Source organism: Euprymna scolopes, chromosome 38 (genome assembly GCF_053919585.1).
Source record: "Euprymna scolopes isolate OS-2025 chromosome 38, ASM5391958v1, whole genome shotgun sequence".
Lineage (NCBI taxonomy): Eukaryota > Metazoa > Mollusca > Cephalopoda > Sepiida > Sepiolidae > Euprymna > Euprymna scolopes.
In genome coordinates, this window is record NC_136519.1 from 32,362,308 (window position 1) to 32,383,003 (window position 20,696).

A 20,696-nucleotide genomic window follows, 5' to 3' on the forward strand; every position below is an offset into this window, starting at 1 on the left:
TATTTAAGTAAGAACCAAATTGACAGGTGCCCGCATGGACGTCATCGAGCGTTACGATGACGACGATGACGTAAGCATTAGCTATTCAGCAAATGAGGTCAATGACCAGGTTTGTTTGTTATAAGCGAAGTAAAAAAAGAAAACATAAAAACAAACGCTTAAACTTAAGCGGGGAGGGGGGGGGTAATCAAAACATCAAAAAAGAAACAGAAAAAAAAAACAACATAAGGCAAACGAAATGTAAAAATCGAAAAAACAAAAAAGAAAACAAAAAAACGAACACGTGAAAAATGGCTTAAATAAGCCTGTTTCGATATTAAAATTTTAAAAAAACTCGGTGGGTACCCAGGGTTTTTTGGGTGTGTGGTTGGGGGTGGATAAGCGAAGAAAAAAAAAACAGAAAAACGAATGTTACGTGAAAAATGGCTTAAATAACACTGATTCAATATTTAAATTTAAAAAAATCGAAAAAAAAAAAAAAAAAAAGACATCTCACACCACGATTTGAACCCAAAACGTTTAGATAATGAGCCAACATGCTAACCAACTGAGCTAACGCGACGTACATGAAATTTAGTCAGTTCTTCAACTATTTAAAGTAAATCAGGTCATGACGTTATCTGACGCATGCGTAGAACCGGTCGTCATCACGAGGGGACGGTTTTTGTTGACCCCCGCCCTGTCAAAAATTGTCGATTTCAGGGTGAAAAAATCAACGTTTTGGCCAATTTTTCGTGCGAAAGATGGGGCTTCAATACGATACCGAGTTTGTGAATTTTCATTGTGTCTGTCGAAAGTTTTTAGTGGACACACAAACACACATACAAACATTTTCACTTTTATATATATAGATTTTATATATATAGATGACTAGTGGGGTGTCCAACATTGCCCATGTGCTGGTCGGTGTAAAAGAAAAAAAAATTTTGGTAGGTAGGTAGACTCGAACCCAAAGCCTTGACCTGAAGGTGGAAAAGAGAAAAAAAAACTGGCATTTTACCTGCTCGGCCACGAAGGGAGAGGAATGAAAAACGTTTTAATTTAACATTTAAAAATTATATGACATGTGCGTGAATTTAATGAGGTCAAACATCACGCCATATGGGGAAACCTAATTCTGGCTGCAAGCCAGTGTCTATGTTTCCTACACGATGCTGGCTCTCCATGAATAGGGGAGTGTCCAAATGAATAGCAATTGTCTGATATAAGGGATTTCCCCGTATTCATCAAACGTTATTGCTTTTTTGGAGATCCCTGTCACGAGTGCCAGGAAGCTGCCTTATGATACGGATTCAGTTTTGCTTTTATTCTGAAACGCCAAACAAACCCGCATAGAATATCATGAAAATATGGTGTAAAAGTCACCGAAATTAAAGATATACGCGAGCTCGTTTCGTAAATCTTGGATCTTATAATCTATGAAGCATATAAAAAGTTTAAGAATGAGTGACCCCCACCGAGCGATCCCCCCCAAACCTTTGTTGGATGTACACAAAAAATGCACAAACACACACATTTTCGCTTTTATATATATAGATGATTAAAATGTAAATAGGTCAATTTATTGTTTGCAAAATTTTGTAATAAAAATCAACTGCAAAAAAAAAAAAAAATAAATAAAAAAATCGATGAAAACAACAAAAACACAAAGAAAAACTTATATTTAAAAAATCATGTAAATTAAGTTTTATTTTGTGAAGAAAATCTTTTACTGAGTGATCTCCCTTCTTTCCTTTTTTTTAAATGCTCGATGAGACTCAGGTACACATAAAATTTGGTTTTCTTATTTAAAAATATGACTACTTGATCAAATTACCTGATTTTTGGAATATGATATTTTCATTTCGTTATGAGTATGTACATCATACGGATGTTTCTTTTTTTTTGTTTGTTTTTTTTAGTATAAGGGGGAATTCTAGACAAGAACCAACTGTAAAGAAAAATGATGACAATGGCAAAAACAACAAAAAACTTATGTGAAATATTTTAGGCTTTTAATCGTTTTCATTCTTCTTCATATAAATACACAAGAAATCTCTCAACTATCGTCAAAAAACGAAATATTTAATCAACAGCAGATTTGGGATGAGGAGGATGATGGAGAGAAGATGCCCATTCTCTTCAAAGTGGAGGTTTCTCCTAGGACTGAGGATCCTTTGCAAAAAGGATAATGAAGATGTTTGAGCTGACTCATTTTATATTGGGTATCATGAAAGGAATGTGTGGAAGGATTATCGTGAAATAAAGACTAAGTTCTACTAAGTGCAAAATTAAAAGATGGGGAGGATGATGAGGCAGGGTTTTTACTGATCATTTAAGACAAATTAAGGCATGACCAATGCACGACAGAGCATGATAACTGCTCCTGCTGATTCTCTAATCGTGTAGTATTTAGGCACGCCATTCGAGCAACTTGAGATTCTTATATCAAGAAGAAAAAGTAACAAATTTTAATTTAGATGGAACTAGCCTGGGTACCCGTTTGGATGTGTGTGTTGAGAGAAAAAAAAAAAAATGTAGTAGGCAAGCTCGAACCTGTACCGGAAAGGAGGAAAAGAACGTAAAATAAAAAAAAATTATGTCTTTACTATTGTGTCCATCGCCAAACCGGAAGTAATGTAGGTTTAAATTAAGGCTAGTCAATCGAAAAGAGGGGATGACTTTCGAAAATATAGGCGAAAAAAGCGACCTCTCCTTGTAGAAAAATGCCCAGTTGAGGGTGAAGGAATTAATGTTTTGGAACAATTTTTCGATATTTGTCGAGTTTCAAAATGATACCGATCTCATGAAAATCCATCACTGGTCAAAAGTTTTAGGCAGACATGATGATTGCAACATCTTGTCAGACGAGTGCCACTCTCTAAGACATTTAAAATCCATGAGCCCAAATGTCTGAGTGAGTATCTATACAAATATGATGTTACAGAGTCTTAGCTTTGTACGACAGCTAAGTCTCTCTCTCGGTTCAAAATGTTGAGATCCAGCAACAAGCAAGAGCAAGATAGCCAGCAACAAATTAAACTGCAGACCAGCTTAATGCGGGTACTGGTTTTCTGCTTTATGGTTTTTTAAATCAGAGATTTGCTTCTCCTAGAAAGGTTGCCTTCACCACGGCTTACGGGAGCCCTCTCTACCTCAAGGCAGACATACATACATACATTTAAACAGACAGGTGAGATTTATATTATAGATAGCATGCCGTTTTTTGTTTTGTTTTTAGCTAAAAATCTTTGCAAAAAGACTGAAAAGCCAAGATTTGGTGGAGTGGGGGAATTAAATAACTTGATATTTTTACTCTTCATTGACATTTTTTTTTTTTGGTAAACATTAACTCTAAAAAAAAAAAAAAAAAAAAAAAAAAAAATTATAAAACAAACCAAAAGAAATTTGCAAAATATTTTTTTTACTTTTAACTTAAGAGAACAATTTATTCTTTTTGTTTGACCCGTATTTTTTTTTTTTTTTTAAATATTACCCTTAAGTCGGAAAAAAAATTGTATACCATAAATGGGCAGAAACAATTGTTTGTGAATAAAATATTTTTAAATGTCCTAGATTTACATCATTATTTGCATAGTTTAGTTTTTTTTTAAAAACATTTTTTAGCATAACCCCCCCCACACACACAAAAACTAGCGGGAGCAGTTTGTAATACCTAAATATCACACAAACAGAGAATTAGTTTTCGTACATTTGTCGTGCCTTAATTTGTCACACATAAAAAGAAAAACCATGAGAAGGCAAGGATTTTTGATGGCATGAAATTCAAAAAAAAAAAAAAAACGATATAAAAAAAAGGCGGCAACAATGATTACATGAATTCTTTCATTAAGAAAGTCACAAATTAAACCTTCAACCATAGCGTGAGATTTATTTACAGCTATTTTTTTTTTTTAATTCATTTTGGAGGGTTGTGAATTTTATTTCCAAATAGGATTTCCACCGCTGGTGTTGGTCATGCTGCTATTACTGCTGCTGCTGATGGGTAGGGAGGTTTTTTTGGTTTTCTTTTTCTCGTAGACTCGGTTGTAGCTGGCACGATTTCTTCGCGGGTTTTCAGTTTTCTCTCGAGATTTTGTTTCATTTACCTGTAAAGAAGAAGAAGGAAAGAAAAAGTTATGGAAGTGACAGACATTTTTAAATATAGATTAATAGAAGAAATGCGTTTGTTCAGATCTTGGTGAGTGCACGAGTTACAGTCCTTTTGCGTGAATATGCTTGTGTGTGTGTGCATATGCATGTGTGTCTGTATTAACATGTGTATGTGTGTGTGTGTGTGTGTGTGCATGCATGTGTGTCTGTATGGACATGTGTATGCATATGCATGTGTGTCTCTAAATGAACGTGTGTGTGTGTATGGGTTTGCTACTGCACATGTGTATGCACGCATCTGCAGAAAATCAAATTTTATGAGTATCTGAGGAGTGACTGTCTTGCCTACCATTTTGAAAAATATCAAGAAACAAAAGGGACATAACTCAATAATTCATACTAGATTTATTTTGTAATGCCTATAAATTATCATCAATCGCTTAACAATGATTTTCTTTATATAAAAATAAAACTAGTTGATCAATTTACTTCATTTTTGGAATATGATATTTTTGTTTCATCATGGGTACATACATAATACAGATTTTTCTCTTCTTTTTTTTTTAAATATGGGGGAATTCTGAACAAGAACCTACGTTTTTATTAATTAAATGAATATTGGGGACATCTTGTTCTTTCAACTTTTTTATTTTTTTTTATTTTCTTTCTTTGAAGATTGTAACATTGGGTATGGGGCAGTCAAACCAGCTGCCAACATTACCCTGCTTTTTATTCAAGCCAGCCGACAGCTCTCTTTAGTATCCTTGTTGTTCCCTTAAGTGCAATCGTCTGGATCTCTTTTGCACTTGGTTCACCAGGAATATTAGTTAAGTAGGACTGCAGATTCTTCTTCATATGCCCTGTGGCACCTATAATAACTGGTATGATTGATATCTCCCTAAGATTCCAGTTTCTTTTCATATCATGCATGAGACCTTGATGTTTGGTCTGTTTCTCTCTTTCAGCTCTGTTCAGACCTCCATCATTAGAGACACTCACTTCAACCAAGGTTACAACTCTCTCTGTCTTATTCCATATAACTATGTCAGGTTTCACAGCAGCATTTTCAATGTAGGTGGCTGAAGGGATTACATGGTCGTAATGTATGGTATATAAGTCATTTCCAAATGTTCTTTGAAGTTGATGTTCCCAAGACTTGCTGCTACACTGGATGTTTAATAAATGTAAATAAAAGTAAAAAAAACTACAAAACAAATGCCTAAAACATTGGTAAATTCTTGATTAACATTGTCTCCGATGAATAACGTTTAAAATTTAAAAAAAAAAAAAAAAAGTTATTTTTGAGAGTAAACTTTATTTTCAGAATGAAGTGAGGGATTTTTTTAAGCCATTTTATTTAGGTTTCATTTTATCAAGGAGTTACTTCCCTTATGCTGACTCATTGCTTGAAGAATCTATATAAAATAGAGTTGTCTGTATGTGTATGTTCAGGGATAGGAATGGGCTGTGAAAAGAGGGATGGAAAAAAACGGCAGAAAGGGAGAAAAGAGAAAGATAGGCTGATCGAAAGGGATGAAATTAAGAGAGGCTTTAATAAAAATAGGTTATATTTTTAATCCGAGTAAAGAGTAGTAAAAATATAGATAAGTTATAATAAAATACGAATGTGTGCATAAAAAAAAAAGTATAGATATACCTAGACACCCATACAAACACACTTCCACAATTACATAGATTTACCAACATACCTAATAAAGGGGATTCTAAAATTAACCTATTTTAACGAAATTGGTCGTTTTTCTAAAACTTTTTTTCAAATATGTTCACATCATGAAAAAATATACTTTGCGTTAACTTTTATCGCTTTATGCACAAGGGTATATATTTTATTTTTTTTTTTTTTTTTTTACTTAATTTTGCATTATCTTTACAACTACTGTTTCCACTCCACTTCTGATTCCCCCTTCCTAAGTAAAGAATGTTTTTTTCTAAATTAACCTTCTATTTTGATGAAATCAGTCATTTTTATAATTTTTTCTTTTCAAAATATGTTCACCTTATGAAAAAAATATATACTATGCATAAAATTTTATTGCTTTATGTGTGGAGGATGTTCTAAAAATTAATTCATTGCATTTTTATCAGAACCTTTTTTTATTTTGAAGAAAAATCATTTAAAGATTTCGCTTTCATTTTGATACAACCAGAACTACAATGAGGATTTCCGTTATTTTTGTTGTTATATTGGTAGAGAGGCTGGTTGATATCGGTTGATAAATTGGGAAATAATCATAACGGAATAAGAAATAGTTTTTTTTTTTATCTCTTAGTGAACGCCTACAGTGAACGGTGAATTAAAATTCAAATAAATAGGAAAGCATGCACCCCCCCCTTGCCTTCGGCGAGCGTGAATTTAAATTCAATAAAAAAAAAATAATAATAATAAACAAATAACGCACTAGCGTTCGAGGCGTACACACACATCCCTCCCTCTGAAAATGCAATGCGCGAGAGAACCCACTATCAGAGAGAGAAAGAAAAAGTGAAAGGAAAGTCGACGTGGACGAGTAGAGAAAGCAGTTTTGAACTGAGCGTTCTTTTTAACGGTGATAAAGGATAGCGTTTGTATAAAAATATTGAGAGGCAAGAAAAAAAAAAAGAAAAAAAAGAAAAAAAAGGAAAAAAAAGAAAAAAAAAGAAAGAAAAGAAAAGAAAAAAAAAAAAGACTGTGGAGAGCAGTGAACGTTGTCAAATGGTCCGACTGTTTTGTTTACGTTTAAGCGAATAATGAATAAAAAAAATTCGCTGAGCCGGTGATGCTTAGGAATGCCCAAAGCACAACGTAAACAAATTTCCCTAAAATAAACAAGGGTTGAATTCTTTCGGCCAAGAATGGACATCATGAAAAGTTCACGGCGAAGATATTAAATATGAATAAGAAGAGAGTTGCAACGAACAAATATATCGTCATGTCGACGGACGTCCCCATCCAAGAAATAACCAAACAGAAAAAATCTTGCGAATGATGAACTTTGCGAGGACACTAAGAAACACGAAAGTCCAATTGGATAAAGTTAAGTGACTATTATGATTTCCCCATTCCGATATCCCCACTCCTTGTCCTTGGCCGAACTGTCATACCATAATGGAAATGGTATATACATTTTCTCTTATATTATTTTTTTTGTTTGTCACCTTGTTTTCTTTTCCGTCTTTTATGATGTTTCCTTTTATTTTATCATCCGACCTCACCCCAACCTATTGCGGTGTGATATTAAATTTAAGGATGCTGAATAAAATTTGTGTTTTAAGATTTTAGCATTGTGTCTTCTTGCTTTTAGTTTGAATCGTTCAGAACAAAATGTGCTAATGAGAACCTCAGACAACGCGTCAAATAGGTCACAAATCATGGACGACACTTTACTTGTCATTATTTTATTTTTATTTTTATATTGTGTTACAGACAACGTAGGGTGAAGCACTGACCTAAAGTCATAAGATTCTTACCAGGGGACATCCACCCCGACTCAGCTTCATACCGGTCCGTAACAGTGTCAAAATTAAAAATTGAATTCATTGGAAAAAAATCTAAATTTTTTTAAATCAATTCTTTTTAAGATTAAAAAAGAATTTGCTAAACAACTGTTTTAAATTTGTTGCTATTCGTTTTATCTTTATTTTTTTTTCGTTTTATTTACAGTGTCTTTCAAAAATGTTCAACTACTGTGGAATTTCCACGGGTTCTGCTAGTTGTCAATAATCTGCAAATGACGTCTAGGCTGGTTCGGACATGGTCTAAGATTAGCTTCAGAGATAATTGCCAACCAATTGCTCTAATGGACACCGGATGTAAAAAAGAGGAGGAAAATAAAAAATAAAAAAAACTGAAAACAGACAATCAAGAAAAATTTGCTTGCTATGAGAAGAAACTGGAGGGATGCTGTGAATCTGGTTTTGGATCAAAAACAATGGCATACTTTAACTGCCTCATGCATCACAAGACACAGATAAGTTTAAGTAATATTTTATTCATACACCCTGTGTATAAAAAAGGAGATAAAAAGAAAACAATGTACTTGTACAGTTTACTCAAGACATCAAAAAATGCAAATATCGGAAAAAAAAGTTATATTGTACGTATCCATTTTGGACTGAAGATCTCAGGAAAAAAAATTTCACTTAATTAGATCGAGTATTTTTTTTTTACAGCGGAAAAACACGTTTTTATGACAGCACGTTGAAGATAGACATCTTGGAATTTTTTGAACACTCCAGGGGGGGGGATAACTCCATGTAAAGCGCCGACACTCCCTCCCCATCTTTAATACTAACTTTTCTTCCTAAACATCAAACCTTTTGCTCGGTATCATAAATTGTTTTTTCGCTGTTAAAAAAAAACAAAAAAAAACTACTCGATGAAATTAGGTGAAGTGTTTTTGTTTTTTTTCGGAGAACTTCATCCCATAACGGATACGTGCAATTTAAACTGTTTTCGATATTTTCATTTTTTAATGTCTTGGTTAAACTGTACAAGTACTGGAAATAATTTGTGATTCAAATGTTATGGTTATATTTACCTTGTTGGATCGGGTTGACTGCTTGACTAAACCAGTTGACTTTGGAATGATCCTACTTGCAGGATCTTGTTTTCTCTCGCTGTTAGTCGTTGCATCTCTGAAAACAAATATAAACAAGAATTAATTAAAAGTCAATTTGCCCCTCTTTGATTAAACCTAACAAAAACTGACCTGTATTTTGAAGATAGTGTGTGTGTAAAGGCACTCTTATAAAACAGTTTTAATCTATTCCTCCTCTGTCAAAATACCATATGTTGGACATAACACATCCATATCCCAGCATTCCTTTCACTTCCTCTGATACAAATACCCCTACCACTAACCCTACACTCAGCAAAATCTCACCTCTTCACTGTAGAGGGCCCAGATGCCAGAAAGCTAAAAGTTTCTTCCCTCAAACTGCTAGACTTTGAAATTCCCTACCTCCTTCCTGCACTAATGTGGAAAACTTTAAATGTAATGTCAACATATCTTGCTGCTCAACTCCCTATTTAGAATGTCCTTATAGGCATGGCTTCACATAGTAGTCCCTTCAGGCACATGTGACAATATGTCTTGTTTGGAATGAATAGTTAAAACAAACCAAGCAAGTGAAAAATTTACTTTCATCATGACTATTGTTTATGCAAAATTTCCCCAAGAATCCAAAGCATGGTTATTGAGAAAAGTGCAAACAAATGAATGGGCAAACAATTTGGAGTCAATTTTTACCCCTATAATGGCCTCTACGAGGCAACCGGAGTACCCTGGAAAAAATGTACTTTTACCATGACTAACGTTTGTACAAAATTTTTAAAAAAATCCAAGATGTAGTTATTAAGAAAAGTGCAACAAACGGGCAAACAATTTCGGGTCAATTTTACTCCGATAATGGCCCCTAAAAGGCAACGAGAATATCCTGGAAAATCTATTCTGGCAAAAATTTACTTTCACCATGACTAATGTTTGTGTCAAATTTTTTTAGAAAATTCAAGGTGTGGTTATTGAGACAAGTGCGAATAGATGAATGTGAATGGATTACTAGGTCCAATCCCTCCTTTGTTGAGGGACCAAAAAACAAAAAATCATTTGGTTTAGCATCTGTTTTACATGCTAACTTCCAAACTAACCTATCTCTGGCCAGTTTTTATCCCTCTTCCTCTCAAACACATCCATATCACTTCCTCATACCATGTTTTCCTTGGCCACTTGTTGTGAACTTACCCTGCGACTTCAACTGTTCTACATCTACTAACCCAAGCATTCTCATCTATTCTTTCAATCTGACCAAACCAATGAAGTCTACTTTTCTGCACAGATTTCCCTATCCTCGTCCCCTAAAATCAACAGAGATTAGACCATTCCTGTAATCATCTGGTTTCTGTTGATTTTACAGTAGAGTTTAGTTCTGTGCAGTTCTAAGGGGTCAACCCTCCCAGGCTTTGCCTTCTCTTTTTTGAGAAGGAGTTTATTGATAATCGCCTAAAGTGCCCTTACCAGAGAATGCAGACAGAGCTGCCCAGGCACTTTTTGCAGGTCAGAGTGCCTCTCCTCTATGATGCTGACTTCTCAATCCCACTTTCCGACCCTGGTGTCGTAATTCTTGAAGTGGGAGAGACTTAAAGCTTGTCTTTAAGACTCACATTACACATCCATCATATCATTCGCATATCATGTCTCTCCATGCAACACATGTCCTCAAGTCTCACTAGCCACATTTCACTTTCACATTACACATACGTGATGGGCACTTTCCTTGGTTGAGAGTGGTTAAAATAAGAAAAGAGCCCCAAATCAGGCTATGGGGGTTTGTGGTAAAACTATGATAACCGTAAACGTGTTATGCATTTGTAAACGACACAAGATTATAAATTAGAGCATGGAGATTTATTCAATGAAATCTATATATATAAAAGCAAAAATGTATGTATGTATGTTTGCTTTTTCTGTATGTCCAAGAAAGGCTTTTTTCAGAGAAGCGGTCGGTCGCCTAACAACTTTTTAAAACTTTTTATATCACATGTAAATCGTAATATCTCAGATTTAACGATGGAGCTCGCCTGTCTATTTAATTTGCTCGACTTCGGGAAGATAAATATTCAACAGTTTTCGCTCGCCGCATGTAGGTTAGGCCTTTTTCTATAATGTTTCCCCCTACCCCCAACGTCTTGGGGGGGGGGGAAAAAAAAAAAAAAAAAAAAGAAGCATTCCCACACTAAATGAAATGCTACCCCGCAGTCAAAAGTTGACCTCATTAAGTCATTAAAACGTGCACCTGCCAAATCCAAGTAATTAAATAAATTCAAATGTCTTTCTATTAGCATCTCGAGGTGGCTCAATGGTTAAAACCGTTGCACTCTTTTTTTCACATTTTGATTTACAACTTTGCCTCAAGGGTTTGGGGTTCGATCCTCATACTTACCTACCAAAACATTTTTTTTATTTTACCCCCCCCCCCCCCGGAGTTTTCACACACACCTCCAAACACCCGGGAAATGCCGGGTACACCTCGCAAGTAATTAATAGAAAGGAGAACACGAAGAATCTTAGTTGAATTAAATTAGCAATGAAAAGAGATGAAATTTGTTAAAATTACGAGGACTTTGTCATTTAGACTTTTGTGAATGATGAATTATAATTTTTTACATTTTTTTACTTTAATCTTCTGTAGAATATTGGTTTGGTTGTTTTACGGTATATCAACCCTTTTCGATACACGGCATAATCATGCTGAAACACAGTTTTTCATTAAGCAACGTTGAACCTGGTCAGTACCAGATGGATGACCATTTAGGAATAGTAGGTGCTGTACGTAGGAGGATGTTGATCGCTTGTGAATTTGATATTCCCTCAAAACTTCCTCAACCCGCATTTAAAAAAAATAAAATAAAAAGTTATTTAATACTGAATCCAGTAATTTTATAGAAGTTTTAATGCTTTAAGTTATTTACATCTTCCAAAAAGTATTTACAGCGTTTAGTTCGTTTTATAGCATAACTACCCGTTTTCGGATTATTTAATCATTTCATTATTTAATCATTTAATCATTTAATTCTTTAATCATTTAATCATTTAATCATTTAATCATTTCATTATTTAATCATTTAATCAATCATTTAATCATTTCATTATTTAATCATCTCATTATTTAATCATTTAATTATTTAATTTTTTAATGCCAAATTCATTAATTTTTTAATGCCAAATTCATTAATTTTGAAGAAAATTTTATGCGTCACGTTTTTCATATCTTCAAATATTTATTTGTTTGGTTTTGGTTGTTTTTAAACTTGCAGAACATGAACTCCCCTGAAACATTTAGCGAATATGGGCTAAAAGCTTTTCAAAGAGGTGTTTAGAGTAATGTACCAATAAAAGAAATAAATTGGTCTCTGAAAATCAATGTTTAATCTGGGAGTAGGGATTTATAACGCATTGTGTTGCGCTTACTCTCATATTGTAAATAAATAACTTCTAAGAAATAAATGTGTGTGTTTCCTTTTTTATTGTCAAGAAAAAAATGGAAAGAATCGTTTTGGAATCAGAAATTAAGCTAAAAATTTTCTGATTCTGATTAATCGTCCCAACACTAATATGTGTGTGTGTGTGTGTGGTGGCTGTTTCGAGTGTGACCACTCTTCAGAGATTTTTCAGGTTTTGTTCTCTAATGTATCAAAGACAGAATACGCACAAAAAAACGAATCTCTGAAAAATTACTTGTGCGTGACTTTTTTAACAGTGGAACTGAGTTTGTACAGCACGCAATCCACTTGTTGAGGAATATTAGTTTTCCTTCTCTTAGATAAATTACCTTTACCATGGCTAAGAAGCCCTATCCACCCCAATATATATATATATATATATATATAGTCTTTATTATACAAACATTATTGGTTACATATGTGCATACATGTTTCAGTGGAATCTCAATTCAAAGATAACACCTCATCAGACCAAAAAGGAATATTGATTCTTTTTTCGTCTGATGAAGCGTTATCCTTGAATTGGGGTTCCACCTGAAATATGTATGCACATATGTAACCAATAATTTTTGTACAATAAACAGACATATATATACTAGCTCTGTTCTGCATTGAGCACTCTTTAATAATCATGCGAGTTTCATTGGATTTGCATCTGGGAAACCAATCGATAAAAATCACTACATACATACATGATGATTGCAACGTCTGGTCAGACGAGTGCCACTCCCTCAGACATTTAAAATCCATGAGCCCAAATGCCTGAGGGAGTATTTATACAAAGATGATGTTTCAGAGTCTTAGCTTTGTACGACAGCTAAGTCTCTCTCTCGGTTCAAAATGTTGAGATCCAGCAACAAGCAAGAGCAAGATAGCCAGCACCAAATTAAACTGCAGACCAGCTTAATGCGGATACTGGTCTCCCGCTTTGTTTTTTAAATCAGAGATTTGCTTCTCCTAGAAAGGTTGCCTTCACCACGGCTTACGGGAGCCCTCTCCACCCCAATACACATATACAAATACACACGGTGCTAGTTGGCCGTTGACCCAGAAAAAGAGTTCATTCGCCCTTTGGAAGGTCTTGTTTTTAATCCTCCAGGAAGACTAGCCGCCCTCCTCACCAAACAAGTCTGGTGGGGGAACCAGTTTAGTCGCCGGTGACCCGACCATGAGGCAGGTAGTACTGGGTTACATGGTACCAGTAGCATACGACATGACCTGACACATACATACATGCACACACACATACATACATAGTGCGTGTAATTGTTGCCATTCTTTTCTTTTCTAAAATTCAGACGAATGACTTCGGATATAAAGATAGAATTTTTACAACTTCCAGATTTGCATGCAAAATTTGTAGATACTTACTCCTGTTGATCATTTGGACTTGTCGGTATAAAGTTTGATCGCATAACTTCACCATTTGTCTGGGGTTTATAAGCTTCAAGAAGATGCTGGATATCTTGGAGGTAACTTGGAGCTAATCCTGACGAAAATGAATTTGCACTGGGACCTCCTGAAAATAAACGAATGGTAAAAATAAAAAAAAAAAAAAAAGAAACAGTTAATTTTATTATACATAGCACTAGCATAGAGCGGGGAGGGAGACTCGGCTTTGCCTGGGCATAAAATACTCTTAAATATATTTTAATTTGTCCAGATTTTATGTACATTATTATAGAATCGTGATTTCAAAAGTAAAAAAAAAAAAAAAATATTTAGGCGCCATAAGCTAGAATCAAAAGCATTCACAGCTGGTAACGTTACCCCCGTACCAACGTGACATGCGTATAAACCGATTAAAAATAAACTAAGATGAATGTACAAAATATTTAACAATTTTTTTCAATTTTGACCCTTATCTGACCCCTTAAAAACTATTTTAACTAGCTAAAGGCCCATAAAAGAATGGTTCATAAAAAATCCAATGATTTTAGGCCTGTAGTGCCACTCTGCAACTATTAGTTTCGGAGGAGATAAAGTTTGAAAATATGGAGACCGACCGACATGTAGCCATTTATATATTGATTACATCTTTCAGAGATTGCTCCCCACCCCGCCATGATATTTTTAATAGATGTTAGAGATGTTTGGTTGGTTTTGTTTTACGGCATATCAACCCTTTTCGGGTTATTTAATGCCAAATCCAAAGATTTTGAAGAAAATTTTTTTTAATAGAATATATTTATTGTTTTCACGTCGGTTTCTATTCAACCCATAGTTGGGACCCTAACAGGTACTACCACTCCGGGTCAGAGTGGACCTGGGAGCAATGGTAATTAAAGAGTGGCTCCACACTCCCCAAAGTCCACAAGCTGGGGCCTCACCACTGGATATAGTTTAAGGATATATCCAGGACCCCCATTGAGGGACTTTTACCCTCTGCAGGTGGGCAGTCGGCATATTCTAATGCCCCACCAACAGGGCCAAGAGATGTTTGGATAAGATATAATTAAGCAGTAATTATCAATCTATATCTGTCTTTCCACCCCCAGTCCACTGGTCAATGATGGAGAGCCACAGAAATAAGTGTCCACGGGTCGCATGTGTCTGTTGTAAGAAAGCAGTGGCGCTCAAGTCTGGAACCCTTCAGATACAAGAATAATGTGATTATGCAAATTTAGGTGCTGTTTGGAATCCGAAGTAATAAAAGACTGATATTTTGCTTGACAGACGTCGTTCGGTTTTTGGAAATTATTATGTTTGTGTGTGATTTTATTGGGGGGGGGGAGGAACACAAAATAATTCAGCTCGAGTGTGTGTATTTGTTTTTTTTATTTGATTAAAATATGAAAGAGAATAAACCACTTCTTGTCTTCAACCGTTTGCCTTATTTTGGTCCTTATTTTTGAGGCATGAAAAATCATGTAAGAAATGGTCGATGATGACATCATATCCTTCAAAGATTGGCCACCCCCATAATGTTGTAATAGTAGTTGTCCACTACTATCAAGTAAAAGCATTCACAGTAATTAAATCACTTCAATGCAGCCACACAAGCATTTATATATATATATATATATATATATATATATGCTATAATGCTCCCTATTAGGTTGAGCATATTGGAAAGTGATTAGCATATGAAACGACACTCTTTGTGTAAACAAATTGAGCTTAGGTATTTGGACAATGTCAAAACATTGTTAATTCACTGCCCACATAGCAGCAGCCATACAGTGCAACAGTTAGAAGCTCCGACTGTCGTTTGGGTGATCGGGTTTTTGCCCGTAGTTGCTTGTCTAGCCGCACTGATGAGCTGTGAAACAGCGAAACAGTGCTGTATGTGGATGACTATATATATATGTGGGTGCGTGTAGATATATTTTAATTTTTGTCATCAGAAGCAATCGAATAAGGCATGCATAATTTCCTCTATATTTAAAATTTCTAAGACTGAAACTTCCCAAGATTTTTTTTTTTTACTCATATTCATCCCTTACAAAGCATATCACCACTTGAATGTAAGGGGCTACTATTTGGGGTCACGTCTAGGAAAGATTAACAAGATATTTATTTATGTTACATTTAAACTTTTGCATATCAGTACAGCCAGGGAAGCAGACAGCAGGAAAGGAATTCCAAAGTCTATCTGTTTGAGGGAAGAAATTATTAGAATAGAAAGCTTTCTGGCATTTAGGGACATCAACAGTGAAGGGGTGAGATCTTATTGCTAAGCAGGTTTGTCGGGGATATGTACGTCGAGGGGGTACAAGTGAAACGAGTTCATCAGAACACATTGCATTAAAATATTTGCAAAACAGTCACAGTGATGCAACATTGCGGGGATGGGACAGAGGCTGGAGCTTAGTTGATAAAGTGGGACCGATTAGATTGACAACTCTTTTTTGGACTAAGAGCCCAGATGTGGCAACAATACTCCATGCATGGGCGAATGATAGCCTTGTAAGGGTACAGGATACTCTCAGGTGTGAGTAGTTTTCTAGCTTGATAGAGGGAACCCACCTTCTTTGTAGCAACCTTTGCAATGTCCTCTATATATTTGTTCCAGTTGATATTACCCTCAAATGTTAGGCCAAGGAGTTTTCCATATCACATTGTTTTTTCTAACAGTCTTCCAACCACATATTATTCATTTCAAAAACAATATGTTAATCAATCATGAAAACCGATTGACTCCAGCAATTAGTTTTCATGATTTCAGCTTCTAAGTTTTCAATTTTTATACTATCCACAAAAAAAAATGTATCCTATAGTTTTTATTCTGCCCGAATGGATTAGAGGGGATTGCAAATTGCATTGTTATGATGACTGAACTTATGCATATATGACCTGAAAGTTTCATCTCCTTGTTGCAGATATTGACAGTGTGCGACTAAGAAAGCAAGCCTTGTTATAGAGGTGTGTCACTGAATTCCTGGCAAAAAGGCATTGAGAATGGTGGTGACTATGTAGAAAAATAAATTCTACACAACTAAATAACATCTTGTATAAAAAATTTTTTTGTCCATTTGTCAGTCACAATTTTTTTAAAAAATGTAATAATTACATTACAAAATTTGTCTCATTTCAAAATGTCAGATGTTAACTAATTTTAGAAATAGAGAATATTGCATTAACCCGAAATAATTCCCAACAAATAAAGCGGGGGCTATGATTGGAAAGTACAACTGAAACCTTGAGATCTTCAGTCTGAGGTTCTACATTTAGATCAAGCAGGGAATAAGGATCCTGGCCAGCTTCATTTAGAAAAGGATAGATTTCAAGTGACCCCGCTTTAACCTTCACCTTGGTACGTTTGAGTGGTTTTCATGACCAAGAGTGTTTTTTTATATATATAGGATGGAATACTGTTGCCATATCTGGGCAGGAGCTGCCAAAAACAGCCAATCATGCCTTGACAGAGTACAAAATAGACTTTGTGGTTTAGTCGGGGATGCCCTTTTCTCTACCCTGCAACCTCTCTCCCACAGAAGAGACGTTGCGAGCCTATCCTTGTTTTATCGTTATTTTCATGGCAGGTGCTCGTCTGAACTCCAATTCCTGGTCCCCCCTCGCCAATCTTTCACGAAAAACACCAGTCTAGCTGAATCCACTGTGAAAAATTTCCCCCACTCTATATCTGTGCCTAAATCAAAACGCGGATTCCATGAACAAAGCTTCTTTCTTAGAACTCCACGCCTGTGGAACTCTGTTCCGTTTGCCTGCTTCCCTCCGGACTACAACTTGGATGTCTTCAAGTCCAATGTTAACAAATTCCTAATGAACCCTCCCCCTAATTAAACACTTCATCAAATCTCCACACTGACGTAATGTACTTGCAATAACCCTTATCCCTGAGTGGCTTCCGGGCCTTGATAAGTGGTGATCACTGTGTAAAAAATATATATATATACATATATATATATATATATACTTGTTTATTGTTATATAAACATGCTCACATCCCGCTGCTACAAATAGCCACTTGTTTCAATCAAACAACAGATATCATCAGGCAGCGACTTGACTATTCAAAAGTTCAATGAATAATGGATTTTTATTTTAGGTAGGAACTCTTTAGAAGTTGGAGTTAAAAAACTTAAAACACAGGACGAGTATATATATATATATATATATATATATACAGGGTGTCCATAAAGTCCGTGTGCGCCTTAAAATATTTATAATTTTATTTCTGATTGCAATAGAAATAACATGTAAAAAGGATTTGATTTTGGAACAATTCATTTTTAAAATTGCACACGGACTTTATGGACACCCTGTATTTACACAACTTGAATTAATCTTTGGATTGCTATTTTTATTTTAAAAAATAATTCTTTTAATAAAACTATTTAAACCAAAATTTGGATTAATATTTCTACCAAATTTTGAACAAATATCACATTAAAAATTGTTGCCAGCAAGTAGTTGTGTACAAGTAATATATTTATATATTTACAAAACAAAACAAAAAATAATAACCAGCGTAATAATTGAAAATTTAGAACCTTTTAAATAAAACAATTTAAACCAAAGTTTTTAAGCACAGAAACAAATATAAAATAACTGACTTGTTTGGATGTTCGCAAATGTTTCGCAGATTTTTGCAACCAAGATTGATCTTTTTTTTTTTTATATAGAGTCAGTTTTTTTTTTTTTTTCTGTGTGCATTCTTAATACAAATCAATATTTACAACATAAATCTAGTATGAAGTATTGAGTTATCTCCCTTTGTTTCATATTTTTTTTCAAAATGGTGGGCAAAAAAGTCACTCATCTGATACTCACAAAATTTGATTTTCTTAAAACTACTTGATCAATTTACATGATTTTTTAAAAACATTTTCGTTTTGTCATGAATATATGGATCATACATATTTTTCTTCATTTTTGTTTTTTAATACGGAGGGAATTTCAGACAAAATTTTTTTTTTATTTTTTTATTGAAGTAGGGAATCTGTGTATCATGAATCACCCTCCCCACCATCTTTTCTCCCCATTCTTGTTCACTCACCTGGTTGATAGAAAACTGTGGCAGGTTGTGTTTGCTGTTGTTGTGGTTGTGAAATCCCTGGCGGAAAATATTGAGCCTGCACTAGACGTTCAGGTTTATCTTGAGACTTGAAAAAAAAAAAAATAAATAAATAAAAAATATGTGATATTATTATATTATGATATTATAATTCAATAACTTGAGTGTTATTTCTTCCGCCCGTCACACTAATAATTTCCTGGGTAAGGTTAACACTTTTGTCCAAATTTCCAACTTCCAAACTTCTGTATACGTAACGCACCTTCTCTACACTCCCAACGAACTTCTGCTAATTCAACTTATTTCTTCGAAATCCAACTTCAAAATGAACCTCCCTCTAAAAAATCAACCCTCTTTTATCTCCAACCAGGAGCATCTCACTTGCATATCAGGTGGTCACATTGCAGGCATATAAAGAGATAAGGCAGCCATTTTTGTTTGTTTCTTCTTCATTCATTTCATTCCACGACCGACCCGTTGAATTATGCATACGTGCTAATTAGGTAAGTCGCACGTTTCCCTACAGATATTAAATACAAAGGATATTATTACCAAAGTGTGTGATGAGGGGAGATTAGCTGGAAATTAATTTAATCCCGTTTGATTTTTTTTTTTTTTTTTAACCAGATTTCAACAAAATTTGCGTGGCAAAGGTAATGAAAGACATGACCTACACAAAGGCCAACACCTCTGCCTGTCCCGTCAGGTGACGGGACCAGGGAAGTAAAAAGAGAAAAAGACACAGATGGCTCATTTATATATTAGGTTGGTACAAAAATAAGGCCTTTTTTTTTTTTTAAATGAAGTTGAATGTAAAAAAAAAACAACATTTTTTTGCACCAATCTAATACATATGACATTAACTTATATATGAGGGGAGTGGCAGCTATAAGGACAAATTGGAGAGGACAGGGATCAAGTTTTTTTTGACAGCCAAGAGAGTGGGAATAGTTTGACAATCACGGTTTAAATTGAGAAGTGTTGGTAGGAATGTGGGGTTCGTAAGAAGAGGTTCTAAAAAATTTTTTTTTTTTTTACTTACACATTTTACGTCTTAGTTTGATTCTTCAAACTACTGTTCGGATCTTGATAGTTATTTTTACAATGCTTCAGTCAAGGTTACTTTCTTCAGGTATATCTTGTTAAACTAAGGAATCTGTCAGACTCAAGGAATCTGCACAGAATCTCGAATGGAACCCTTTATACAATTTATACAAATACAATTATGAATTACTGACGACTCCTACCTGATCATGAGAAACAGAACAAGAGCATGCTATTCCAGTGGATTAAATAAAGAGTTCTGTTCAAAATTCTGTGCAGATTCCAGAGTTCAACAAAAAGATTCCTCGAGCTTGACAAGATACACCTGAAGAAGGTCGTAGGTTACATCAAGTGAAACATTGTGAAAATACACTCAAGATGAGAATTGTAGTCTGAAGAATTCTAACAATCAGAGTAATCAATCCTCATCTCAAAAATTCAGACAAATCAAACTTTTTTTCAGTTAATTCTTATTATTCAAAGAAGGTGGGCTCTCCCTACCATGCTAGAAAGTTACTTATGCCTGAAAGTATCCTGTACCTTTATAAAACCACCATCCGCTCATGTATGGAGTACTGCTGTATAATTTGCATATGAGAGGAGTGGCTGCTATAAGAAGGACGAATTGTGAAGGAGAATGTGTTGAGTGTTTGGCAGCAAATAGACCATGTCAAAGTTGTGCTAATGATGTGAATGTTGTGGGAATGTTGTCAATTTTTTTTTTTTTTTTTTTTTTTTTACATGGAAGTCACCACTTATCAAGGCACCAACACTACTTGAGGATAAGGATTAATGAGTGAATGGTGGTCACTGAGATAACAGCATATTCATAGTAAGTGGTAGAAATGGATTATTGGGTGGGGGTGAGGGGCTCAACAAAAACTTGTTTATAGTGGACTTGAAGACAATTACATTGTAGTTAGCTGGAAAGCAGGCCAGCATAACAGTGTTCCACACGCGAGTAGTTCTAAGAAAAAAAAAAGCTTTGTTCAATAAATGTATCCACTTAAATATATTCCACAATTTATTGCGTTCACTGTGAGATGAAAGATTAAAAGAATAGATGAGAATGGTTGGGTT

General features: G+C 34.8%; 1 protein-coding gene across 1 annotated transcript in view; it reads right to left on the minus strand.

Moving 5' to 3' along the window:
• Positions 1-3,397: 3,397 nt before the first annotated feature.
• Positions 3,398-20,696, minus strand: part of LOC145263120 (uncharacterized) — a 154,573-nt gene continuing 137,274 nt past the window's right edge. Inside the window, exons 23-26 of the mRNA XM_080120062.1 lie at positions 18,555-18,660; positions 13,463-13,610; positions 8,631-8,727; positions 3,398-4,088 (exon numbers count right to left, since the gene is read on the minus strand). Of these exons, the coding sequence (XP_079976188.1) occupies positions 3,921-4,088; positions 8,631-8,727; positions 13,463-13,610; positions 18,555-18,660 (519 nt within the window). The 3' untranslated portion in view covers positions 3,398-3,920. The remainder of the gene's footprint in view (positions 4,089-8,630; positions 8,728-13,462; positions 13,611-18,554; positions 18,661-20,696) is intronic.